Source organism: Pantherophis guttatus, chromosome 1 (assembly GCF_059756535.1).
Source record: "Pantherophis guttatus breed Tessera chromosome 1, ASM5975653v1, whole genome shotgun sequence".
NCBI lineage: Eukaryota > Metazoa > Chordata > Lepidosauria > Squamata > Colubridae > Pantherophis > Pantherophis guttatus.
In genome coordinates this window covers 342,919,784-342,947,297 of record NC_142063.1, presented here as the reverse complement: position 1 = coordinate 342,947,297, position 27,514 = coordinate 342,919,784, and the positions used below count along the sequence as shown (strand labels likewise).

Here is a 27,514-nt window from a genome sequence, read left to right as displayed (position 1 = left end):
GATGCTAAGGAGGGGCGCCTGGCCTGGAATGCCGTCTCTATCTCTTGAAAAAATTCCTCTAAAGAATCTTAAATCAATTAATTAGGTGGGTTTCAACGTGTTGATTAAATCCTCCCAACAGTTGCAAGCTAACGTAAGCAACCAACTTTAAAGGCCCAAGGCAGCCTTCTTCCCTTGGCTTGGCTCTCAGGTAAGACCAGCAGACAGGATAGATAGATAGATTAGATAGATAGAGTAACAGAGTTGGAAGGGACCTTGTAGGTCATCTAGTCCGACCCCCCGCCCAAGCAGGGGACCCTACAATATTTCTGACAGATGGCAGTCCAGTTTCTTCTTGAAAGCCTCCAGTGATGAAGCTCCCACAACTTCTGAAGGCATCTTCTGTTCCATGGGTTGATGGTTCTCACTGTCAGAAAATTCCTTCTTATTTCCAGGTTGAATCTCTCCTTGATCAGTTTCCATCCTTTGCTTCTTATCCTGCCCTTCAGGTGTTTGGGAGAATAGGTAGATCCCCCTCTTCTTCGTGACAGCCCCTCAAATATTGGAAGACTGCTATCATGTCACCCCTAGTCCTTCTTCTTTTTTTTTAAATATACTTTATTAGTTTTGTAGTTAAAAACATCAAATCTCTACTAAAATCAGAAGGGCAGTGTTTGTACATATTTACAAAATATACATCAGGTATATTTCACATTTAAATTGCAAAGAATAAGCATACCCTGACATCATAATTTTATCTTATTGTTTAACCATTCATACCACTTTCCCCATACTACTTGGTGTTTAGATTTCTTGTCGTTGTTTAGCTCGTTTGTTAGTTTTGACATTTCTGGGCACTCTAAAATTTTATTTATTAAAATTTCCTCTGGTGGTATGGTTTTATCCTTCCAAAATTTCGCGTAGACTAATCTGGCCGCTGTTGTAATATGAATTATATGTTGAATTTTATCTTTAGTAAGTCCATTCCTAATTATTCCCAAGAGAAAAGTTTCAGGGGATAGATCTAATTCCTCATCAATTATTTCCCGTAACCAAATTCTTCTTTTCATCAGACTAGACATACCCAGTTCCTGCAACCCTTCTTCATATGTTTTAGCCTCCAGTTCCCTAATCATCTTTGTTGCTCTTCTCTGCACTCTTTCCAGAGTCTCCACATCTGTTTTTCTTACATTGTGATGACCAAAGCTGGATGCAGAACTCTAGGTGTGGCCTTGCCAAGGCATTATAAAGCAATACTAGCCTTTATGTGGACTTGATTCTACTGCTGGTTCATATTTAAGCGATTGTCATATTTCGTACCTCATATTCAGGTGATTGACGCGCAGTGAGAAAGTAAAATAGCAGAATAATAGAGTTAGAAGGGACCCTTGGAGGTCTTCTAGTCCAACCCCCTGCTCAGGCAGGTGACCCTAGGTCCTAGCTATCTTTTAATGCTTTTAAAGATTATTTTAATGAAGGAGGAATCAGTGGGAAGCTGGCAGGCGGCAAAGCAAATGCTGACTGCCAGTGGTCAACTTTGTTTACCAGAATGCCTCTTGTTTTTTAAAAAAATCAAAATGGTGGCAGGAAATAGGTGAATCACACGTGGATCACACGTGATCAAGTTGAAGGTTTTGCAGCAAGGCTTTTCACTAGCACGTCTGTGGGTCGCTCCATGGAGATTGAATTGGAGAGAAAAAAAATCAAAGCTGAGCTCCTAAATGGACTATATTCCCAATAAAGCTTTCGGGCACAGTTAATCCCTGGTCTCGTCCCTCAAATTACCACCTCTCGTATTGCCGTTAATAGCTCTTCCTGGGTTTGGCAGCTTTAGGCTGCTCTCTTCTCATTCCCTCAAACCATCTCTGGAACTACAACAGGCCTCCTCTCTGGAGGAGGAGGAAGAGGAGGAGGAGGAGAAAGAGAGGAGGAGGAGAGAGGAGGGAGGAGGAGGAAGAGAGGAGGAGGAGGAGGCAAAAGGAGGAGAAGAGATGGAGGAGGAGGGAAAAGGAAGAGGAGAAGAGATGAAGGAGAAGAAGAGGACAAAGAGAGGAGGAGGAGGAGGAGGAGGAGGAGAGATGAAGGAGGAGGAAGGAAAAGGAAGAGGAGAAGAGATGAAGGAGAAGAGGAAGAGGAGGAGGAGAAAGAGGAGGAGGGAAAAGGAGGAGAAGAGATGGAGGAGAAAGGGAGGAGGAGCAGGATAAAGAGAGGAGGAGGAGGGAAAAGGAGGAGGAGAGATGGAGGAGAAGAGGACGAGGAGGAGGGGAGATGGAGAGGAGGAGAGAAAAGGAAGAGGAGTAGAGATGGAGGAAGAAGAGAGGAGGAGGACGAGAGATGGAGGAGGAGAAAAGATGGGGATGGAGAAGGAGATGGAGAAGAAGAAGAGATGGAAGGAGAAAGGGAGGAGGATAGATTTCCTGATGGTCTCCAGAAACCACTTTCAGAAAGTCTAGCCTCCTCCTCCTCCCTTCCTCCTTCATCTCTTCTCCTTCTCCATCCCCATCTTTTTTCCTCCTTAACCTTCTTTTCCTCCTTCCCCTCCCCAGCTCCCCCAACCTCCCCCCCAAGATGCAACCCGCAATCGGCAGCCGGGCTTCATGATCCAAGCCCAGGGGGAAAAATAATTAAAAAAACAACCCCAACCGAAGGGCTTTGATCCAACCACCTCCCCGCCTCCCCAGGGCAGGCTCTTTCGACTCTGATTTGATTCCTTCAGGGGGGGGGAGGGCGAGGGCATCCGGGTGCCCCGTTATCTTCTCCTCTTTGCTGATGCACGGATTAGCCCGGGCGGCCCTACGTGTTTAACCAGCCCCGTTATCAGCCCGTCCTTTGGCCCTTATCAGAGGAAGCGACGCCTGCCGCCGGACCTGGTCTCTCTCGCCCTTTCTATTACGACCTGTCAGAGGCCAAGAGTGAGCTGTGAAACTGGGCAGCCCCGCCAGGTCTGCAGATCGTTCCCTGACGGCTGATCAAAGGGGCGCTCCAGACCCCTGATAACCGACCAAGGGTGGCTGGGCTTTTAAACTTGGGGTGGGTAGGGGGGAAACCCGTCCATCGCTCTCCTTCCCGCCTGCCAGCCAAATGGCAAAAACCAGGCCTGCTAGTGTGTGTGTGTGTGTGTGTGTGTGTGTGTGTGTGTGTGTGTGTGTGTAAACCCTACAGATTCGGTTACCTAATTGCCGGCCGAAATGGCATGCGATCCAGCGTCAAAGCTACCAACTGTAATCTCATTCCAAGCGGGAATGATTGAACGAGCCGCCCATCCGCAGGCAGCCCTGCGGCGTAATAGCCGCCAATATTTTTTTTTAAAAAAAAAATTTGTACTTTGAAGTGATCTGGAGGCCGCAATCAGGCGTTTAGTCAAATGTCAGGTTTTATTTTTTTGGGGGGTGGAAATTAGGAAAACAATGGCGAGCTAAGGAAATTATTATTGTTGTTGTTGTTGTTATGATTGTTTAAGCCGTGTGTTGGATTTCTTGCACCGGCATCTCCGAACGGCGGTTTCTTCCTCTTTTGGGAAACCCTTCCGTCTTGTGTCACCTGGTTTGTGTCACCGTCAGGCCGCTGCCAAAGTCAACCAGGTTGGCAGTGGCCTGAGAGACAGTTTGTCTAGTAGTTAAGGCACTCAGAAAGAGTTCTAGTCCCACCTTAGGTATGAAAGCTGGCTGGGTGACTTAGAGCCAATCATCAGGAGATGGTGAATTCTAGTTCCCCCTTAGGCATGAAAGCTGTCTGGGTGACTTTGGACCAATCACCAAGTGACAACTAGGGAATTCTGGGATTTGAAATCCACACATCTTCAAGTTACCATGGTCGAGAAACACTGGTCCATTAAGACATAGTATACTCTTTTAAACTACTGGCAATCCCTTTCTCTCCAAAGTGTTCACTTCAATTTACTTCCTGCTAGAAATGCAGAAGATTTCATGATTGTGCGCTTGGCCTTTTTATAAAGTTTTCAGGTATTAATTCTTTAAACGTGTGCACAAATTCAACTGTCCAATTCTTTTGTTTAACATAATCTGTTTTTAATGCCCAGTGTTCTATTTTCTGGGTATTATTTAATGCAAAGAATGATTAAGTACTATTCTGAGGGGGTTGCATTGTTTTTCTGGGTGGGGGAGGGGGCTGAGAGGGAGGGACCAACCCAAAGTCACCCATGTGGCTCTGGGCCCAAGGTGGGTGGGTGGGTGGGTGGGTGGGTGGATGGATGGATGGATGGATGAATAGATGAATAGATGAATAGATAGATAGATAGATAGATAGATAGATAGATAGATAGATAGATAGATAGATAGATAGATAGATAGATAGATGTGTGGATGTGTGGGTGAGTGGGTGGATGGATGGATAGATAGACAGAGATGATAGATGATAGATAGACAGACAGATAGATAGATAGACAGATAGATAGATGAGAGAGAGAGACGGTAGATAGATTGATAGATATGGTAGATTGATAGATAGATTACACACACACACACACACACATAGATAGATAGATAGATAGATAGATAGATAGATAGATAGATAGATAGATATGGTAGGTACATATAAAGAGAAAGAGGGAGAGAGAGCGAGAAAGAAATCGAATGAATACTATTATTATTATTATTATTATTATTATTATTATTATTATTATTATTATTTGAGCTTGTATGCTGCCCTATCTCCAAGAGGACTCAGGGCGGCTCACAACAATAAAAACAAGCAAAATCAATGTTAAAAATACCAGATAAGATTATAAAAAGACCATTAAAATCCCCTTTAAAACCCCCTTCAGTCCAAACCAGCCAGGTGAAATAACCATGTTTTAAGGCCACGGCGGAAAGAGCGAAAGTCAAGGGCCACCCGTAGCTCCAGGGGGAGCTGATTCCACAGGGTAGTTGCGCCCACAGAGAAGGCCCGCTCCCTAGGGGTCGCCGGCCGACATTGTCTGGCCGACGGCACCCCAAGGAGGCCCTCCCTGTGGGAACGCACCAGGTGACGGGGAGCTGTCGCTGGCCGCAGATGGTCCGCCAAATACCCCGGGCCTAAGCCATGTAGGGCTTTATAGGTAATTACCAGCACCTTGAATCTCACCCGGAGGGCAACCGGTAGCCAATGCAGGTCCCGCAGGAGAGGTGTAACATGAGAGTGTTGGGATACTCCCATCACTACCCGCGCGGCCGCATTCTGCACCAGCTGAAGCCTCCGAGTGGTCTTCAGGGGCAGCCCCATGTAGAGAGCATACAGAATACAGAGGATCCTCAAGTGTCAACCACAACTGAGATCAGAATTTCCATTGTTCAACAAGGTGGTTGTTAAATGAGACGTACCTGATTTTAACCCACGGTTGTTAAGCAAATCACCGCAGTCCTTCTGTGAATCTCCTGACCGTTGAGCGAATCTGGCTTCCCCCATTGACTTTCCTCGTCAGAAGGCTGCAAAAGCCTGGGATCACGTGACCCCAGGATAGTGCAACCGTCATAAATACATGCCAGTTGCCAAGCGCCTGAATTACGATCCCGTCACCAGGAGGGGGAATGCTGCAACGGCCGTGAGCGCGAGGACCAAACCTAAGTTCCCCTTTTCTCAATCGTAACGGTTGCTGTACGGACGGTTGGTAAGCCGAGGACTCCTTGTATTCATCTTTGCCGAATTCTCTTGCAGGGACCTTTGACCGGAGCATGACTCTTCTGGAAGTCTGCGGAAGCTGGCCTGAGAGCTTTGGCCTGCGTCACCTGTCTTCCCTGGAGCAGACGGACGAGGGTCTTCGGGAAAGGCTGGCCGACGCCATGTCCGAGTCGCCCAGCCGGGACGTAGCGGCATCTGGAACAGGTACAAAGGAGACGCGTGATCAGAACTCAGGCTCCTCTCTTACCCAACGGTGATTTCCTTTCATTTAACTTATAACCTTCCGTTCTTCCATGGGTTTCTTTTTTTTTTTGGTTCCTGTGGGTTAAAACCCACAGAGGGGCATTTCGCACGAACCCATCGGCCTATTTATAAAGCAACCGGCCTTGGCTGCACTCGTCCCTTCCTGTATATTCCTGGAACTCTCCAAAAAATTGCATTTTTTTCCCAGCCAACAATACTCCAGAAAGGCCTTGAATCTAAAGCACAGATGTTCCGCAGAGGCTCTCTGGGGTTAGATGATTCTGGGGGGATGGAGGACGTTTCCGATCGGCTCCTGGTTTTCAGCTCTTGGCCCCTGACCTCCAGAGCTATAAATGCTTCCGGATCAGGCTGGGATTTCACGGGGAAATAGATTCCAATTTGTTCCTTTGTTGTTGTTGGTTTTGTTTTGTTTTGTTTTTAACAAAAAAAAAAAAAAAACCCAGATGTTTGCTCCGTTACTTTCCTAAGCCCTTTCTTTACTCGAGCCTGAGGGACTACAGATTCCATCACCCCCTCCCAACTAGCATAGTCCGCTCTCAGTAGGGCAGGATGGGAGTTCAGATCCACCCCTGCTAGAGATTGACATGTTGAGGAGGAATGTCTGACCGAGTTCCCTAGGATTGGAAAGCCAGTTTGCTCTAGTGGGAAAAGCAACAAAAACTGGGAGACTGTGAGTTCTAGTCGTGCCTTAGGCATGAAAGCCAGCTGGGTGACTTTGGGCCAATCACCAGGAGACAGTGAGTTCTAGTCCCGTTTTAGACATGAAAGCCATTTGGGTGACTGTGTGCCAATCGCCAGGAAACAGTGAGTTCTAGTCCCGCCTTAGGCATGAAAACCAGCTGGGTGATTTTAGGCCAATCACCAGGAGACAGTGAGTTCTAGTCCCGCCTTAGGCATGAAAGCCAGCTGGGTGATTTTCAACCAATCAGCTGGAGGCAGTGAGTTCTAGTCCCACCTTAGACATGAAAGTCATTTGGGTGACTGTGTGCCAATCACCAGGAGACAGTGAGTTCTAGTCCCGCCTTAGGCATGAAAGCCAGCTGGGTGACTTTGGGCCAATCACCAGGAGGCAGTGAATTCTAATCCCGCCTTAGGCATGAAAGTCAGCTAGGGAACTTTGGGTTAATATCCAGGAGACAGTGAGTTCTAGTCCCACTTTAGGCATGAAAGCCATTTGGGTGACTGTGCCAATCACCAGGAGATAGTGAGTTCTAATCCTGCTTTAGGCATGACAGTGATGTCCTTCAGGTGCTACAATCCCCAGCTCATTGTTGTCCACATTGTTGGGAGATTCTGGGGGGGGTGGTGTTGCAGAGCAGAAGTTGGGAGAGGCTGTTCTATGGTGTTTAAGCCAGCATTGCATCTCATATGATCCAAAACGGTCAGATGCTGGAAAGGAGAGAAAGATGGATGAATCCATTTGAAGCGAGGGAGCTTTAAAACCTGTGATATTCCAATAAACGATTACATTTATTAATATTAGCCAGTACAGCTATTGCACTGTATTGCTTTCTCTCTGAGCCTTGACCCAAAAATCACCCTTATTCTTCCTTGCACCCCCTCTTTGCCCCCAGCAGGAATGTCACCCCACGTGTGCACAACAGTTGGCAGCTCTGCACAGATGAGAATTGGGGTGTGTAATTATCTGTCTTCCACAAAGTGCCGGCTACCCTAATCCAAATTAATCCATCTTCATCAGAGTCCATTACTGTGGTAAATTAAAGGGCCCATTAACATAAACGGCACGGCTCTTAGGAGATTATGCTCAAGAGGCCGTAGGGATCCGAGAACGCTCGCAAATTGCAAATGCTCCCTGCGTGGGGTGAGCGGGACTGGCTGTTCCTCTGAGCAGGAGGGCCAATAATTCAAATTCCTGTCTTGAGTGTCAGCTAAGGAATCCCAATAGTATCAGAACCGGAGATAGGTAGAAAGAAGGAAGGAAGAGGGAGAGAGGGAGGGAGGGAGGGAGGGAGGGAGGGAGGGAGGAAGGAAGGAAGGAAGGAAGGAAGGAAGGAAGGAAGGAAGGAAGGAAGGAGATGGAGAGAGGGAAAGAGAGGGATGAAGGAAGGAAGATGGAGAGAGGGAAAGAGAGGAACAGAGGAAGGAAGGAAAGAATGAGGAAAGGAAGGAAGGAAAATGGAGAGAGAGAGAGGAAGGAAGAGGGAGAGAGGGAGGGAGGGAGAGGGAAAGAGGGAGGGAAAGAGGGAGGAAGGAAGGAAGATGGACAAGGGAAAGAGAGGGAGGGAGGGAGGAAGAGGAAGAAGAGGGAGAGAGGGAAAGAGGGAAGGAGGGAAAGAGAGAGAGGGGGAGGGAGGAAGATTGAGAGAGGGAAAGAGGGAGGGAAAGAGAGGAACAGAGGAAGGAAGGAAAGAATGAGGAAAGAAAGGAAAATGGAGAGAGAGAGAGGAAGGAAGAGGGAGAGAGGGAAAGAGGGAGGGAGGGAGGAAGAAGATGGAGAGAGGGAAAGAGGAAGGGAGAGAGGGAAAGAGGGAGGGAAAGAGAGGGAGGAAGGAAGGAAGATGGACAAGGGAAAGAGAGGGAGGGAGGGAGGAAGATGGAGAGAGGGAAAGAGAGGGAGGGAGGGAGGAAGGAAGAGGGAGGGAGGAAGGAAGGAGATAAGAAAGAAGGAGCATCCTTTTGAGCATCTTTTACTGACAAGGGCGGCAATCGTGAAATTTCGTATTCAAATCTTTTGTCCTCGGGGTACATGGACTGAGGAGAGGGGCACCCCATTCTGCCACCTTCTCTTGATGTTTCAGGACAGCCCATTGCAGAGAAGGGAAAGTCATCCCTGTGTAAGAAACGTGGTTTTCTAGTCGGGGGTGTCTGCAGGCAGCCAAGACTGCGGCAGAATACAAGTAATCCTCAATTTACGACCACAATTGAGCCCGAAATTTCCACTGCTAAGCAAGACCACTGTTAAGTGAATTTTGCCCCATGTTACAACCCTTGTTTCCACCGTTGTTAAGTGAATCATGTGGCCTTGAGGATGCTGTGACAGTTGTAAGGCAAGGACTGATTCTAAGTCACATTTTGCCGTGCCATTGTCATATTGGCCGGTCGCTAAACAAATCATCGTAAGTCGAAGACTGCCTGTAGAGCCAAAACTAAATTCCCCTGTTGTTTGCCTTTCTGAATACAGGTAGTCCTCGACTTACAACCGCAGTTGAGCCCAAAATGTAAGTTGCTAAGTGAAACATTTGTTAAAGAGAGTTTGCCCCCGTTTTACAACCTTTCTTGCCACGGTTGGCCGTTGTTAAGTTAGCAACATGGTCGTTAAGCGAATCCGGCTTCCCCATTCTGACTTTGCTCGTCAGAAAGGCCGCAGAAGGGGATCACGTGCCCCCCAGGACACTGAAACCGTCATAAATATGAAGCAGTTGCCAAGTGTCTGAATTTTGATCGTATGACCATGAGGAATGCTGCAATGGTCGTAAGTGTGAAAAATAGTCATCAATCACTTTTTTCAGTGCTGTCGTACCTTCAAACAGTCGCTAAACGAACTGTTGTCAGTCGATAGCCTTCCTTGTTAAAAAGAGGACTTTTTTTTTTCTCCAAAACACATAAATTGGACTTTCAGTTTCGCATAAGATTCTATATTGGTACGCTTAAGTAAAAAATAACTCCGGATGTTGGCACTACGAGGGAACCAGACGGAGGAATAGGAAGTGATCCATAATGTAGGAAAAGGGTAATTTTATCCCTTCCAAGGAAACGAGAGGAAAGGGGACTTAGAAATTAAAAAAAAGGGGGGGAACCAGTCACAAATTCACCAGAACCGGATGGTTCCCCCAAAAAAGGACAAGATTGTTTTGCAACTTCAGATGCCACACAGCTGCCTGAGAAATCAATGCGCTCGTCTCTCAAATGCGCAGCCCACGCTGGGACACAAGTCTGAAGTGGCTTTCAAATGGACAGGAACCTCATGGGCAAGGACAGGTGGTCCTCGACGTACGACCACCACTCAGCCCAAAATTTCCTGCTGCTGAACCAGACTGTTGTTCAGTGAGTTTCGCCCCATTATAGGACCTTTCTTGCCTCAGTTGTTAAGCGAATCGCTGTGGTTGTTACATTAGCGGTGTGGTTGTTATGTGAGTCTGGCTTCCCCGTTGAGTTTGCTCGGGAGGGTCTAGGACAATTCGCCACGGCCATCTCGCCACGGCCAACTCGCTGCAGGGCAACCCGCCACAGCCAACTTGTTGTGGGACAGTTTAACAATTCTATTTAATTATTTAAGCTAAATAAAAAAATATTTTAATTCACATTTCATTCTGTCCCTCCTTTGGCATCCTCTCTTTAATGATTCTATTCCACTATTTCTTTGATATTAGTGTAACTCTTGTCCCGCAGCAAGTTACTTGGCAGTGGCGAGTTGGCCGTGATAAGTTGGCTATAGCAAGTTGGCTGTGATGAGTTGGCCATGGCGAGTTGGCTTCGACATGTTGGCCATCGTGAGTTGGTCATTGTAACTTGGCTGTGGCAAGTTGGCCATAGCGAGCTGGCCATGGTGAATTGGCTATAGTAAGTGTGCTGTGACATGTTGGCCATGGCAAGTTTGCTGTGGAATGCTGGCCATAGTGAGTTGGCCATGGCGAGTTGGCCACGGCAAGTTGGCTGTGGCATGTTGGCCATGATGAGTTGGCAGTGGCAAGTTGGCCATGGTGAGTTGGCAGTGGCAAGTTGGCCATGGTGAGTTGGCCGTGGCAAGTTGGCCACGGCAAGTTGGCTGTGGCATGTTGGACATGGTGAATTGACTATGACGAGTTGGCTGTGACATGTTGACCATGATGAGTTGGCCATGGTGAGTTGGCTGTGGCAAGTTGGCCATGGCATGTTGGCCATGGTGAGTTGGGCATGGCAAGTTGGCCATGGCAAATCAGCTGTGGCAAGTTGGTCATGTTGAGTTGGCTGTGGCGAGTTGGCTATTGTGAGTTGGCTGTGGCAAGTTGGCCATAGTGAGCTGGCCATGGTGAATTGGCCATGGCGAGTTGGCTGTGACATGTTGACCATGATGAGTTGGCCATGGTGAGTTGGCTGTGGCAAATTGGCCATGGCATGTTGGCCATGGTGAGTTGGGCATGGTGAATTGGCTGTGACATCTTGTCCATGATGAGTTGGCCATGGCAAGTTGGCCATGGTGAGTTGGCCACGGCAAGTTGGCTGTGGCAAGTTGACCATGGTGAGTTGGCTATAGCAAGTTGGCCATTTCCAGATTATGAAAACCAGGTGCTGGAGAACGAGAGCAGAAGAGGGGAAATCTGGCCATGGCCCCAGGATGAGCCTGGGAAACCACTGTAGGACACAGAATACAGATAGTCCCCAATTTACAACAGTTCATTTAGTGACCGTTCAAAGTGCAGCATCTCCATGGTCATATGACCAAAATTCAGATGATTGGCAACTCATTCATATTTATAACGGTTGCAATGTCCCGGAGTCACATGATCCCTTTTTGCGACCTTCTGACAAGTTAAGTCAATGGGGAACCCAGATTAACTTTACAACTGTGTGACTAAGGTAACAACTGCAGTGATTCACTCAGCAACTGTGGTAAGACCGGCCATAAAATGGGACAAAATTCACTTAACAACTGTTTTGCTTAGCAGCAGAACTATTGAGCTTAATCGTGGTTGTAAGTCGAGGACTTCCTGTATTGGAGGAGGCCTCATTAAATTGGCCTCTTATGCTTCTTGAGAGATTCAGTTTCTGGAATAAATGTATCCTTTGCAGTATGTTAACCTATCTGGTGCTCAGTTTAGGAATTACTAATGGATCCAGATGGCCGCGTCTCTTAAAATAAAGCCTATTTCTGTTTTATTCCTTCAGGATGCTATTAGCACCTGTTCACCCCTTTCCTTCCTCCCCTCCCTCCCTTCCTCTTTCTCTCTCTTTCTCTCTCTCTCTCTCTGTCCATCTGCTCTCCATTCCTTCACTAACCCAAACATCTGCTTTCCTATCTTTGAGGTACCAGGTAGTCCTCGATTTACGACCGCAAACGGGAACAAGAATTTCTGTTCCTCAGCCAGATAGTGGTTAAGTGAGTCACATCCAATTTTACGAACTTGTTTCCACAGTTGTTAAATGAATCACATGGAGGGGAGGAGGAGGGGAGGAAGCAGAGGAGGAGGAGGAAGAGGAAGAGGAGGAGGAGGAGGAGAAGGAAGAAGAAGAATTGGAGGAAGAGGGAAGAGGAAGAGGAGGAAAGAAGAGGAGGAGGAAGAGGAAGAGGAAGAAGAAGAAGAAGAGGAAGAAAAATTGGAGGAAGAGGTAGAGGAAGGGGAACAATTGGAGGAAGAGGGAAGAGGAAGAAAGAAGAGGAGGAGGAGGAGGAGGAAGAAGAAGAAGAAGAAGAAGAAGAAGAAGAAGAAGAAGAAGAAGAAGAAGAAGAAGAAGAAGAATTGGAGGAAGAGGGAAGAGGAGGAAGAAGAGGAAGAAGAGGAAGAAAAATTGGAGGAAGAATTGGAGGAAGAGGGAAGAGGAAGAGGAAGAAAGAAGAGGAGGAGGAAGAGGAACAGGAAGAAGAAGAGGAAGAAGAAAAAGAATTGGAGGAAGAGGGAAGAGGAGGAAGAAGAAGAAGAGGAAGGGGAAGGAGAAGGAGAAGGAGAAGAAGAAACAGGAAAAGTAACAAGGCTCTCCCAACCCACTCGGAGTCTACAAAAACCGTCTTTCTTCTGGGGTTAACAGGTTGCATCAGGGGCTCAATTTGGAGGAGGCACCTGCTCCCTCCCAAACACCAGAGAAAGAGAGAGCACAGATAGAGAGGCAGCACTAATGACCTGTACGTCTTCTTAAAAACCGCTCTAGCTGAGAGCAGTTGTCGGGAAGTCACAAAAGGGGACCACATGACCCCGGGACACTAAAACCATGATAAATGTGAGTCAGTTGCTCAGTGCCTGAATTTTGATCACATGACCACGGGGATGTTGCAACGGTCATGTGAACAACCATCGTAAGTCACGTTCTTCAGCGTCGTTGCAAGTTGAAACAGTCACTAAACGAAATGTGGTAAGACGAGGACTACCTGCATTGTCTGGTCTTGACTTGTCTCCCCAGATACCCACCCCACCCCAAAGCTGCATCTCCCTCCCTCCCATTTACACAGATACATGCAACAGTCTTTTGTGACCTTCCGGGATGTGGATTCTCCATGGACTGCATTGTTCATCCTTTCGGAGAGCCGCTGCCAGTTCGGGCCAAGGAAGCCCTTGCTGCCAGCCAGCCCTCTGCCCGACCTGGGTTGGTGGGAATTTCAGCTCTCTTCCTCTGAGCATCGGATGAGTGCACAGAACGCGATCTGATTTGGCACTTGGGGGTCTTGGAGGTGGGGGCTTTTAAATGCATTGTTCCCTGGGGAAGGAAACTCCTTGCTTGTGCAAAATGGCTGACGCTGAGATATTTTCCAGATTCTCTCTTGCAAGCTGTGCAGTTTGTGTTGTTGGGTTAATCTCTTTCTTGCTATCCTCCTTTCTTTTTTTCTCTTTCTCTTTCTTTCTATTTTCCTCTCTTTCTTTCCCTCTTTCTTTCTCTCTTTCTCTTTCTTGCTATCCCCTTTCTTTCTCTTTCTTTCTCTCTTTCTCTCTCTCCTTTCTTTCTCATTCTCTCTTTTCTTTTTTCCTATTTTCCTCTCTTTCTTTTTCTGCCCCTCTTTCTTTCTCGTCCTCTCTTTCTCTTTCTTTCTCTCTTTCTCTCTCATTCTCTCTTTCTCTACTCTCTCTTTCTCTTTCTCTTTCTCCCTTTTCTTTCTTCCTATTTTCCTCTTTCCCACTTTCTTTCTCCTCTCTCCCATATTCTCTCTCTTTCTTTCTTTCACTCTTTCTCCTTTCTCTTTCTTGCTATCCCCTTTCTTTCTTTCTCTTTCTCTTTCTCTCTCTCCTCTCTTTCTCTTTCTCTCTTTTCTTTCTTCCTATTTTCCTCTCTTTCTCTTTCAGCCCCTCTTTCTTTCTTGTCCTCTCTCTCTCTCTCTTCTCTCTTTCTCTTTCATTCTCTGTCTTTCTCTCCTCTCTTTCTTCCTATTTTTCTCTCTTTCTCTTTCTGTCCCTCTTTCTTTCTCATCCTCTCTCTCTCTCTCTCTTTCTCTTTCTATCTCTCTCATTCTCTCTTTCTCTCTCTCTCTCTCTTTTCTTTCTTCCTACTTTTTCTCTTTCTGTCCCTGTTTTTTTCTCTTCCTCTCTCTTCCGCTTTCCCTTTCACTCTCTCTCATTTGTCTCCCTTTCTTCCTATCCTTCTCTCTGTCTCTGTCTCTCTCTCTCCCCCTCCAAATTTAGGATTCTGTTGTTCAGAGCAGGGAGGTCATAAGGCCCAAATGCATTTAGCATTGACTGCCCTCTGTTATACTGCTTCTATTAGTCCCTAATTTGATTTGTACCTATTCATTTGCGGTCCCTGCAGGAGCGCTGAGCTGGCCCGGCGTCTAATTGGTGCTGTCTCTATTTTAGCCTCATTAAATTAGCCCTGACTCCTGGCCACTTGGTGTCTGTGCTTGTCTGTCCATTTATACAACCCTAATGTAACGCAAAATTCATTACTGATCACATTACTTTCAACTCTGAAGCCAGGATTGTGATAAACATTTTCTTAACCCTTCTCTGACTGGCGCCTGCCAGAAGGGAAAGGCTCTTTTCGAGGAAGAGGAGGAGGAAGGAAAGAGAAAAATGGGTAAAGATGATGAAACCCAGGGAATGCCTGTCCCAAGATTGGATAGTGGAGGCTTGGAGAAACACGGAATGGGATGCATCTGGAATGAGACCTGTTCAAGGTTGTGTTACTGAAAAGCTATTCCTGTGGATTTGGGCCCTTGCCGTTCGGAATTAAGGATCTCCTAGCTTCCCAAAATCCAGGTTCTAGGAAGCCTTGTCTCCCAAGGCTAGGTTTTTTCTCCATCCCAGAGGTCCATGCAAAGCTAGGGACACCAAGGACTGGAGAAACTCAGGGTCAAGGAGTTAACGACCGCTCCTCCCTCTGGCTTGCTGTACTCCAGAGATGCATGAAGTGGTACATGTACTGTGGATGTTATTATGACCTTCAATTCCAGGAATTTAGCATCTCCATAGACCAGGGATGGATGGATGGATAGACAGACAGAGGGACAGAGGGAGAGACAGACAGAGATGGGATGGATGAAGAGAGAGGGAAGGATAGAGAGAGATAATGATAGATATAGATAGATGAACGATAGAGAAAGAAAGAGAGATGAACAATAGAAAGAGAGAGAGAGAGAGAGAGATGAATGATAGAGAGAGAGAGGATAGAGAGATGAGAGAGAGAGATGATAGAGAGAGATGAATGATAGAGAAAGAGAGAAGATAGATAGATAGATAGATAGATAGATAGATAGATAGATAGAGATAGATAGAGATAGATAGATAGATGAATGATAGAGAGAGAGGATAGATAGATGAGAGAGTGATGAATGATAGATAGAGAGATAAAGAGATAGATGATAGAGAGAGAAATGAATGAATGAATGAATGATAGATAGATAGATAGATAGATAGATAGATAGATAGATAGATAGATAGATATGTGAACAGACAGACATAAGGATGGATGGATGGATGGATGGATGGATGGATGGATGGATGGAAGGAAAGATAGATAGATAGATAGATAGATAGATAGATAGATAGATAGATAGATAGATAGATATGTGAACAGACAGACATAAGGATGGATGGATGGATGGATGGATGGATGGATGGATGGATGGAAGGAAGGAAAGAAAGAAAGAAAGAAAGATAGATAGATAGATAGATAGATAGATAGATAGATAGATAGATAGATAGATAGATATGAACAGGGAGAGAGGGAGGGAGAGGGAGAGAGGGAGGGAGAGGGAGAGAGAGATTGAAAATACTAGTTAATTGGGTCCTAGACCCACCATCTTAATAGCCCACCATTTCTCCTACTTGATCTTCATCAACCTGGTGGCCTCCACCGAAGTGCGAAGCAAAGGCCAGATTGTACTAAGGGATTCTGGGAGTCAAAGTCCAATCTAGGCAAAGGCATTAACTTGAGAATGGCCAACTAACACTTCGGGAAATGTAAAGGAAGGTCCAGCGAAACCTGCGAGGTACATTCTCGCTGGACCCTTCTTGAGCTGCTCCCAAGAGCGTCACTCGATTCCGCTCTGCTTGACGTTTTTTTGGTCTGAACTCCTGAATCCTCTCCTTGACCAGACAATGTTGGCTGGGCAGGCGCCGACGGGACTGACACGAGGCTGGTGTGAGAAATTGCTGGATGTCTGCAGAGGCTTGTTGATTTGGCTGAGGTGCCAGGCCTAAGTACTTAGAATGCTGAGGATGCCAGCGGCCTGTGGCGGCTTGGATTTCTGCTCCCTCTGAGGAGGAATGTGTCACAGTCTGGGATGTGAAGAGACTGGACGCTGCGGCTCTTGGCCTAAGAATAAGGGTGGGCAACTCCGGTAACTTTAGGACCTCTGGACTTCAGCTCCCAGAATTCAAATTTAAATTTGAATAGAATAGAATGAGTTGGAAGGGACCTTTGAGGTCTTCTAGTCCAACCCCCTGCTCAAGGAGGAGACCCTATACCATTTGTCCAATCTCTTCTTAAAAACTTCCAGTGTTGGAGAATTTACAACTTCTGGAGGCAAGTTGTTCCACTGATGAATTGTTCTAATTGTCAGGAAATTTCTCCTTACTTCCAGGTAGCTTCTCTCCTTGATTATTTCCATCCATTGCTTCTTGTCCTGCCTTCAGGTGCTTTGGAGAATAGTCTGATCCCCTCTTCTTTGTGGTAGGCCCCCAAATATTAGAAGGTTGCTATCATGTCACCCCATTCCTTCTTTTCATTAAGTTAGAAATACTCAATTCCTGCAACAGTTCTTCATATGTTTTACCTGTAATTTCCCTAAAGCTGCCATAGCTGCCCTACTCCTCATGTAGGATCTTCCTTTCTCCCTGGGTAAATTTTTTCCCAGGAAAAAGACACTCCACTCAACAATGGAACATCTCAATGTTACAGATGAAGAGTTGGAAGGGACCTTGTAGGTCATCTAGTCCAACCCCCCGCCCAAGCAGGAGACCCTACACCATTTCTGACAGAGGGCAGTCCAGTCTCTTCTTGAAAGCGTCCAGTGATGAAGCTCCCACAACTTCTGAAAGCAACTTCTGTTCCATGGGTTGATTGTTCTCACTGTCAGAAAATTTCTCCTTATTTCCAGGTTGAATCTCTCCTTGATTAGTTTCCTCTATTATTCCTTGTCTGGCCTTTGGGTGCCTTGGAAAATAGCTTGACCTCACCCTCTCTGTGGCAGCCCCTCAAATATTGAAAGACTGCTATCATGTCTCCCCTGGTCCTTCTCTTCGCTAGACTATCCTTGCCCAGTTCCTGCCACCATTCTTCGTATGTTTTAGCCTCCAGTCCCTTAATCCTCTTTATTGCTCTTCTCTGCACTCTTTCTAGCATCTCAATATCATTTTTATAGTGTGGTAACCAAACTTGGATGCAGTACTCTAGATGTGGTCTTACTAAGGCTTTATAGAGTGGTATTAGTACCTCCCTTGATCTTGATTGCATCCTTATGTTAATGCAACTCAGGATTGCATTGGCTTTTTTGGCTGCTCCTGCAGACTACTGGCTCATATCTAGCTGGTTGTCCACTAAGACTCCAAGATCTCTCTCACAGTTAATGCTTCAAGAGCAGGTGAGGAGAAATGGCTTGTCTCTGCCGTGACCATGGAAGATGCTACAAAGGTCATAAGTCCAAGAACCGGTCGTAAGTCCCTTTTTTCAGTGCCGCCGCAATTCTGGACGATCGCTGGACAAATGATTGCAAGTTAAGGATTACCTGTACTTTTCCACTGAACACTTCAGCCGGCATTGCCAGGGAGATTCGAAAAAACAACCGAGCATTTTGTCTGGGACCCTCTTCGCTAAACATCTCAAATTTCCCAGGGGATAAACAGCCCACTATCTGGTGCTGGCTTTGAACCGTTTGCAAGCAATACTAAGACTTTCATCTTTGCGGCGTGCAGATAATGCTTAAATCTGCCTTATGGGACCTGAATCTCTCTGTTGGTTATCTTAAGTACAAAAAAAAAAAGAGGCAAACAAACTTAAGATATATGTCTCTGTGTAGAAGGAAAACAAAGGCCTCCAGGGTGTCGGCATTGCAACACCCTTCAAAAGAGCTTCAATCACAAAGTTGAGGCCGCCATTTTGATTTTTTTTTTGTTACCATGGATACAGAGCTATTTTCCAAAATGGATGTCTATGGAGATTCTCAGTCATCCAGGCCGTGGTTGTCCCAAAGGTGCTTTTTTTCAAAAGGCACAACCGGATTTTCTTGTTTTGTTTTGTTTTGTTTTTTTCTTTGAAGACTTTTCGCTTCACTTCCAATTAACTTCTTCTGAAGAACCAAAGAAGCTTCTTGGATGAGAAGCGAAACATCTTCCAAAAAAAAAAAAAAAACAACAACCAAAAAAAGTCCAGTTGCTTTTGGAAAAAGCATCTTTGAGATTCCAAAATGGATGTTTCGGAGGTTCAGGAGCTGCCCTTCGCATCTTCTTGCCAGGCAATTAAAACTGGGCGTGCGCAAATAATTGCATCTTTTTTAAATAGCCGGGTAGAAGAACTATGCAAGATGTTTGGAGTGTGAAGTGCGTCACCTTATTTCAAAGGTGGAATACTTGTTCCAGGTCCAGAAAGGCTGTTCCAATCTTAACCAGAGCCTCCCAGTTAGTCAGTCTGACTCCGCTTTCAATTCGCAAGGGAATATTTTGAGCTTAGAACGGAATCATTTCGAGTTTGGAAGGCTGGCAGGATGGTTGAAATGGTAGCAAGTACATTTCTGGTGATGTTAAAAGAACAGATTCGAGTTCAGGTCCACAATATTTATCTGTCTGACTGACTGTCTCTCTTTCTCTCTCTCTCATCTCCTTCTCTTTCTTTATCATCTCTATCTATATCATCTATTTCAGTTTATCTATCTATCTATCTATCTATCTATCTATCTATCTATCTATCTATTGTCTATCCATATCTTTCTTTCTATCTATCTATCTATCTATCTATCTATCCATCTATCTATTGTCTATCCATATCTTTCTTTCTATCTATATCTATCATCTATCTATCTATCTATCTATCTATCTATATCTATCTATCTATCTATCTATCTATCTATCTATCTATCTATCTATCTATTGTCTATCCATATCTTTCTATCTATCTGTCTGTCTGTCTATCTATCTATCTATCTATTTATCTATCTTTCTATCTATCTTTCTATCTTTCTATCTAGCTATCTAGCTATCTTTGTTTTGGCCCAGAAAATTTGTTTTCTGGGCCAAAGGATTTAATGTATTTTAAATGGTTTTTAATGTTTGTATTATATGTATTTTATTTTCTGGCTGTTCACCGCCCTGAGTCCTTCGGGAGTAGGGCGGTATATAAATTTAATAAATAATAATAATAATAATAATAATCTATCTATCTATCATCTTCTAACCCCGTGATGACAAACCTATGGCACACGTGCCGGAAGTGGCACGCAGAGCCATCTATCTGGGCATATGAGCCGTTGCCCATTGCTGTTCCGGGTTCTGGTGCGCTGGCCAGCTGGTATTCATGCGCACGGGAGCTCCAGTGCAGTGCAGATGTGCACACGGGGATGATGATCTTCCGGTTTACAGTGCTTGCATGTGCACACTGGAAACCGGACAATTATCTTCCTCGCATGCGCACCGGGTGGCATGCTTCTTCGGTTTCCAGTGCACACATGTGCATGTGCACCGGTCAGCTGGTCTTCACACACGCCAGAAACCAGAAGACCAGGTGGCAGGCACGCATGCGAATGCTGGAAACGCCGCCCGGCACGCACATGCGCCCCGGGCTCTTCCAGTTTCCGGCATGCGTGCGTGCTCCCATTTCAGCACTCGGTGCCGAAAAGTTTCGCCAACACTGTTCTAACCTATTTCCTCCTTTGTTATTTGTATAACTAACTCAAGGCAGCAGACCTATCTAATACCGCTTCCTCCTTCTAATTTTCCCCAGAACAACAATCCTGTGAGGTGGGTTGGGCTGAGAGAAAGAAAGTGACTGGCCCAAAGTCACCCAGCCAGCTTTCATGCCTAAGATGGGAGTAGAACTCACTGTCTCCTGCTAATTGGCCCACAAAAGTCACCCAGCCAGTTTTCATGGCTAAAGCAGGACTAGAACTCACCGTCACCTGATTTCTAGCCTGGCGCCTTAACCACTACTAGACCAAAGCGACTCTCTGTTTATATATTAATTTTTCTTTGCAGAGTCAGTCACCATCCCGCTCAGTGGTGGGTTTCAAAAAATTTTTACTACCTGTTCTGTGGGTGTGGCTTGGTTGGGCGTGGCTTGGTGGGCATGGCAGGGGAAGGATACTGTAAAATCTCCATTCCCTCCCCACTCCAGGGAAAGGATACTGCAAAATCCCCATTCCCTCCTGATCAGCTGAGACTCAGGAGACAGAGAATAGATGGGAGTAGGGCCAGCCAGAATTTTTACTACCGGTTCTCAGAACTACTCAAAATTTCCGCTACCGGTTCTCCAGAACTGGTCAGAACCTGCTGATCCCACTGCTAGAGAAAAGAAGCTGTATGTTGTTATAATATATAAGTTCTTTATTTTTGTGCAGTTTTTTTTCTTTTTAATTTGATTTATATGCCGCCCTTCTCCGGAGACTCAGGGTGGCTTACAATGTGCTAAGCAATAGCCTTCATCCTTTTGTATATTTATACAAAGTCAGCTTATTGCCCCCACAACTGGGTCCTCAATTTACCTACCTTAGAAAGGATGGAAGGCTGAGTCAACCTTGAGCCTGGGGAGATTCGAACCTGCAGTAATTGCAGGCAGCTGGTCTTAATAACCAGCTTAATAACAGAGTGCCTTAGACCACTGTACTACCAAGGCTCTTGGTAGTACAGGTTCAGAAGGGGAAAGGGCTGTTGTACATAGATGGGTTAGTAATATGAATTCACTATGAAATTCTGATTTTATCAGGACACTCCGGAGACATGGGAGGTGCTCTTACCCTCCTAGCATGCAGAGGTCACGCTAAGCTATGTTTTAAAAATCTCCCCCCACCACCACCACCCAAAAAAACACACACACTCCTCCGCCTGGCCTCAGCCTCTCCATCCAGGCCTCTGCTTACTTGGGAAGGAAGGGCCTGAAACAATTGCAGTTTTCTTAATTAACATTTATGGGGGTGAAGATGTCACAATCCAGCCATTAAGAGCAAAGCTCCCTTTTATTGAATTCTTCTGCTGCGTTGCCAGGGCTAATTGCATTTTGTGTCACAAATAAAAACCAGATGACTCTCGGGACTTGGGCAAAACCTCCGGGCGAGCGAGGATTTATCCACTGGTATGGAGGGGCAGAAAGAATATTTCTCCTTTCACAGTTGTTGCAGATCCCTGTTTTTTTGTTTTGTTTTTTGCAAAACAGGCGTGGACTCGGGTCCGTTTGGGGGAGAGAGGGGGGCTTGGGGGAATTGGCAATTGCCTCAAAAGCAAAGCATCCAGATACAGATTCTGGATTTCTAGAACGAGAGCAGGGGGAGCAGCAAAGAGGTGGATTAAGAATGAGACACAGACCCAGGTTTTGGTCCATCCTTCACTGTGGGACTTCATCTCTCTCTCTCTCTCTCTCTCTCTCTCTCTCTCTCTCTCTCTCTCTCTCTCTCTCTCTCTCTTTCTGTCTCTCTCTCTCTCTCTCTCTCTCTCTTTCTGTCTCTCTCTCTCTCTCTCTCTCTCTCTGTATCTCTCTCTCTCTGTATCTCTTCCTCTCTCTCTCTCGCTCTGTATCTCTTTCTCTCTCTCTCTCTCTCTGTATCTCTCTCTCTCTGTGTATCTCTTTCTCTCTCTCTCTCTGTATCCCTCTCTGTCTTTCTCTTTCTCTCTATCTCTGTATCTCTCTCTCTCTCTGTATCTCTTTCTCTCTCTCTCTCGCTCTGTCTCTCTTTCTCTCTCTCTCTCTCTGTATCTCTCTCTTTCTCTTTCTCTCTCTCTCTCTGTATCTATCTCTCTCTCTGTATCTCTCTCTGTCTTTCTCTTTCTCTCTCTCTCTCTCTCTCTCTCTCTTTCTCTTTCTCTCTTTCTCTTTCTCTCACCAGAATGGGCTGTTCATAGATAGATAGATAGATAGATAGATAGATAGATAGATAGATAGACAAATGGATGTCCTCAAGGAGAGTTCAATATTCTTCAAGGTATTCTTCCTTCCTCTCTCCCTCCTTCTTCCTCCTTTCTTTTCTTTCTTTTTTCCTTCCTCCTCTTTCTTTTCTGTCCTTCCTCTTTCTTTTCCTTTCTTTATTCCTCTTTCCCTCCCTCCTTCCTTCCTCCTAAGCTCCTTTCCTCTTCCTTTCTCCTCTTTTCCTTTCTTTCTTCCTCTCTCTCTCTCCCTCCTTTCTTCTCTCTCTCTCTCCCTCCTTCCTTCATCCTCTTTCTTTTCTGTCTTCCTCTCTCTCTCCCTCCTTCCTTCCTCCTGCTCCCTCTTTTCCTCTTCCTTCCTCCTTTCCTCCCTCCCTCCCTGCCTTTCCTTTCATTTTCCTTCCTTCCCTTTTCTCTTTTCCTTTCCTTCCTCCTTCCCTTCCTCTTTTCTTCCTTTTTCCTCTTTCTTCCTCCCTCCCTCCATTCCTTCCTCCCCCTTTTCCTTCCTTCCTTCCCTTTTCTCTTTTCCTTCCCTTTTCTCTTTTCCTTCCCTTCCTCTTTGCTTCCTTTTTCCTCTTTCTTCCTCTCTCTCCCTCCATCCCTTCCTCCCCCTTTTCCTTCCTTCCTTCCTTCCTTCCTCCCTCCTAGATTCAGAGATCTCCCGACTCTCTCTAAAGACTCCGGGTGACATGCAAGACACACAGAGAAAGGTTGGTTCAGAAGAGTTAAAACAAGCAAACATATGCAAAACCAACAACGCCTTGGCATCCACCCTTACCCCAGGCCTGAGAGCAAAGCCATATGCTTAATCACTTCCAGGACAGCTATAGGGCAGTGCCATACAAATTTCCAGGGCAGGCCAAATTAAGGCCAACCCAGGCCCTAAGCACAGCCTAACAATGGGGCATCTCGGCCCTTCCATTATTTAGCTGACAAGAGATTAATACTCAAACTTTTAAACTTTCGTCACTCGCCGTTCCAAAGAAACTCTCTTTCTTTTTTCTTTTTAAAACAATGCTGATTAAACTTGAACATAAGCAGCTACGGACAATTATAAAAAAATTCAACCCAAGCTGAGAATGTGGCAGTGAACACGTTAAGGGCATGATAGCTGGGGGAACCAAGCAAGGGTGGGGGTTCACAGGGGTTCGGGCGAACCTCTAGCTAAGATTCTGTGCAGTTCGGAGAACCCCCAAATCCCACTCTTGGCTGGCCCCACCCACCCCTCCCCTCCCAGGAGCCCCCACGTGGCCCGTTTTGGATGCAGGTAAATGCAGGGTGCACGCGGAGGCTCGGGGAGGGTGAAAAACGGGCCTAGCGGAAGTTCGGGAAGGTCGGAAACGGGCCCGTTTCCAGCCTCCAGAGGGCCTCCGGAGCCTGAGGAGGCCGTTTTCACCCTCCCAGAGGCTTGAGGAAAGCCTCCAGAGCCCGGGGAGGGCAAAAACGCTTCCCCACCGTTGTGCAGGAGGCCGAGTAGGCCACACCCACCATGGCCACGCCCACCCAGCAACCGGGCAGAGAACCCCTTGCTAAAATTTTTGAAGCCCATCCCTGGAACCAAGCTCATGCTTCATCATCTTCTTTTTACAACCCCATAATCCTTTGCAGGGTGGAATCTGGGCAACTGAATGGAGCTAGCAGAGTGTTTTAATGGCCCGATGCCCTTCCTGTCACCAATGCGGAGCTTTGTTCAGCAGATATATTCTCCGTGTGCCCAGGAATATCTGCCTCTACTTAGGATCGAACTCGAGCTAGTTTTGCTTCATGGTTGTTGTTTTTTTATTATTTCATATTTCTTAACCGCTCATCTCCCTCAGATCCAGGGCGATAACTGGGCCCTTCTTGACTGAACCTATTAGGAACCAAAGGTTGGATCAAGACAGGTTGGTCTAATGGTTAAGAAACCGGTTTAGAAAGCAGGAGACAGTGAGTTCTAGTCCTGCCTTAGGCATGAAAGCTGGCTGGGTGACTTTGAGCCAAACACCAGGTGTCTGTGAGTTCTAGACCTGCCATAGGCATGAAAGCTGGCTGGGTGACTTTGAGCCAAACACCAGGTGTCTGTGAGTTCTAGACCTGCCATAGGCATGAAAGCTGGCTGGGTGACTTTGAGCCAAACCAGGTGTCTGTGAGTTCTAGACCTGCCATAGGCATGAAAGCTGGCTGGGTGACTGAGCCAATTACCAGGAGTTTGTGAGTTCTAGTTCTGCCTTAGGCATGAAAGCAGGCTGGGTGACTTTGAGCCAATTATCGGGTATCTGTGAGTTCTAGTCCCGCCTTAGGCATGGAAGATTGCTGGGTGACTTTGAGCCAATCATCAGGTATTGGTGAGTTCTAACCCTGCCTTAGACATGAAAGTTGGCTGGGTGACTTTGAGCCAATCACCAGGAGTTTGTGAGTTCTAGTCCTGTCTTAGGCATGAAAATTGGTTGGGTGACTTTGAGCCAATCACCAGGAGTTTGTGAGTTCTAGTCCTGTCTTAGGCATGAAAATTGGTTGGGTGACTTTGAGCCAATCACCAGGAGTTTGTGAGTTCTAGTCCTGTTTTAGGCATGAAAATTGGTTGGGTGACTTTGAGCCAATCACCAGGAGTGTGTGGGTTCCAGTCCTGCCTTAGGCATGAAAGCAGACTGAGTCAATCATTGGGTGTCTGTGAGTTCTAGTCCCACCTTAAGTATGAAAACTGGCTGGATGATTTAGGGCCAATCATCAGGAGACATAGTGTGCTCTACTTCTGATAAAACCTAGTTTCCTGAAGCAGCAAAAAGTCCATTTACACTACAGGGAGTCCTCAACTTTCGACCATAATTGAGCCCAAAATTTCTGTTGCTAAGCGAGACATTTGTTAAGTGAGTTTTGCTCCATTTTATGACCTCTCTTGCCAGTTGTTCAGTGAATCACTGTAGTTGTTAAGTTAGTTATACGGTTGTTAAGTGAATCTGCTTAACATTTGCTTGTCAGAAGGTCGCAAAAGCGGATCGCATAACCCCGGAATACCGCAGCCGTCATAATTGTTACTCAATCGCCAAGCCTCTGACTTTTGATCACCTGACCATGGGGATGCTGCAATGGTCATAAGTGTGAAAAGCGGTCATAAGTCACTTTTTTTCAGTGCTGTTATAACTTTGACCGGTCACTAAATGAACTGTTGTAAGTCGAGGACTACCTGTATTTAGGCCACCCTTCTCCAACCCAGGGAATTCTGCTCATCTGGGTGTTAAAAACCATTTGCAGCACGCCAGGCTGAGTTAGACGCTGGGAACCGAATCTAAAACTCTCTCTCTTTTTTTTTTTTTTATTCTCTTGAATGCCTTTGAAAGTTTTAATCTTTACTCCTATCATTTAGCTCTGTGATGCCAGAAATCACTCCAAAGGAATCCGCATGTAGGATGCGGAGAAAGGAATGTCTTGGGTTTTCATTAACTCCTTGAAACTTCACACAGTCATTATTTTATTTTTATTTTTTTCTCAGCTGTGGGCGCATTACAATGTGTAGATCAGTCACCTTCACAATATCCTCACCGCCCCGCTCAAATGCCTACGGCCTTTTAATAGTCATACATACCACCTTGCAGCCTCCTTGAATTGATATTTTAACCCAATTTTTTGAGCCAGGAGCATTTTTGTAGGATAGAATTCTAGTTTCTAGGATACCAGCCAATTGCGTGTTTCAATGGACCCCAATGTTAAAATAATAATAATAGCCCCTTCCATGTAAAAAGCAATCGCTCACCAAGCAGAAAAATTCTTAGAACTTAAAATGACTGAGTTGGAAGGGACCTTGGAGGTCATCTAGTCCAACCCCACCCTGCCCAAGCAGACTCTACACCATTTCTGACCGATGGCAGCCCAAGTCTCTTCTTGAAAGCCTCCAGTGATGAAGCTCCCACAACTTCTGAAGGCAACTTCTGTTCCATGGGTTGATTGCTCTCACTGTCAGAAAATTTCTCCTTATTATACTATAATAAGTACAGTGATAGTACAGTGGTCTAAGCACCCTGTTATTAACACAGCTGCCTGCAATTACTGCTGGTTCGAATCTCTCCAAGGCTCAAGGTTGACTCAGCCTTCCATCCTTTCTAAGGTAGGTGAAATGAGGACCCAGTTTGTGGGGGCAATAAGCTGACTTTGTATAAATATGCAAAAGTATGAAGGCTATTGCTTAACGCATTGTAAGCCGCCCTGAGTCTCCGGAGAAGGGCGGCATATAAATCAAATTTAAAAAAAAAAAAAAATTTCCAGGTTGAATCTCTCCTTGATCAGTTTCCTCTGTTATTCCTTGTCTGGCCTTCAGGGGCTTTGGAAAATAGCTTGACCCCCTCAGTGGTGAAATTCAATTTTTTTTACTACCGGTTCTCTGGGCCTGGCTTGGTGGACTTGGTGTGGCTTGGTGGGTGTAGCTTGGTAGACATGGTAGGGGAAGGATACTGCAAAATTCCCATTCCCTTCCCACTCCAGGGGAAGGATACTGCAAAATCCCCATTCCCACCCCACTCTGGGACCAGCCAGAGGTGGTATTTGCTGATTCTCCGAACTACTCAAAATTTCTATTACTGGTTCTCCAGAACCTGTCAGAACCTGCTGGATTTCACCCCTGGATCCCCTCCTCTCTGTGGCAGCCCCTCAAATATTGGAAGACTGCTATCATGTCTTCCCTGGTCCTTCTCTTCATTAAACCAGACATACCCAGTTCCTGCAACCGTTCTCTGTATATTTTAGCCTCCAGGCCCCAAATCATCTTGGTTGCCCTTCTCTGCACTCTTTCTAGAGTCTCAACATCATTTTTATACTGTGGTCCCCCAAAACTGGATGCAGTACTGTAGGTGTGGTCTTACTAGGGCTTTATAGAGTGGTATTAGTACCTCACTTGATCTTGATTGTATCCCTCTGTTAAGGCAATTTAACAGGATTGCATTGGCTTTTTTGTCTGCCGCTGCACACTGCTGGCTCATATTTAGCTGATTGTCCACTAAGACTCCAAGATCCCTCTCACAGTCACTGCTATTAAGCCTGGTTTCCCCCAGTTTATATGTGTGCTTTTTCTTTTTCTTACCTAAGTGTAAGACTTTACTTTTCTCTACGTTGAATTTCATTTTGTTAGATAGGGTCCAGTGTTCACGTCTGTCAAGATCCATCTGGATCTTAAGCCTATCTTCTAGGGCGTTGGCTATTCCTGCCAGCTTAGTATCATCTGCAAATTTGGTGAGTTCCCCTTCTATTCCCTCATCTAAGTCGTGTCAAGTTTCCAAAAGATGCCTTAATTAATTCATGAGCCATGATCCAAACTTCAAAGGAAATATAGTCATTTATTAGGAGCACCATTCCGGCAATACTGGGATGCAGTTAGGACTAATCCTACGTAGATTTACGTTCCCCTATGACCCTGACTCTCCCCTCCTATCTGGCCATGTCATAAATCACATTCTCCAATTCACCACTTTGGCTGGCTGTGAAACCTAACACCCTCCTTCTGATTGCGGTCAGAAAGAATGTATGGAATTCACTTCAGTTCTCCC

General features: G+C 45.9%; 1 protein-coding gene across 6 annotated transcripts in view; it reads left to right on the top strand.

The window, feature by feature from the left end:
• The window catches only part of BCAS3 (BCAS3 microtubule associated cell migration factor), a 702,801-nt gene that overhangs the window by 652,124 nt on the left and 23,163 nt on the right, over window positions 1-27,514 (top strand). For 4 of the 6 annotated variants that reach the window (XM_087890109.1, XM_087890106.1, XM_087890120.1 and 1 more), the window contains one exon: window positions 5,632-5,799. In XM_087890109.1, coding sequence (XP_087746235.1) covers window positions 5,632-5,799 — 168 coding nt within the window. Of the gene's footprint in view, window positions 1-5,631; window positions 5,849-27,514 lie in introns of all 6 variants that reach the window. The other 2 variants (XM_087890127.1, XM_087890112.1) reach the window with 1 other exon arrangement.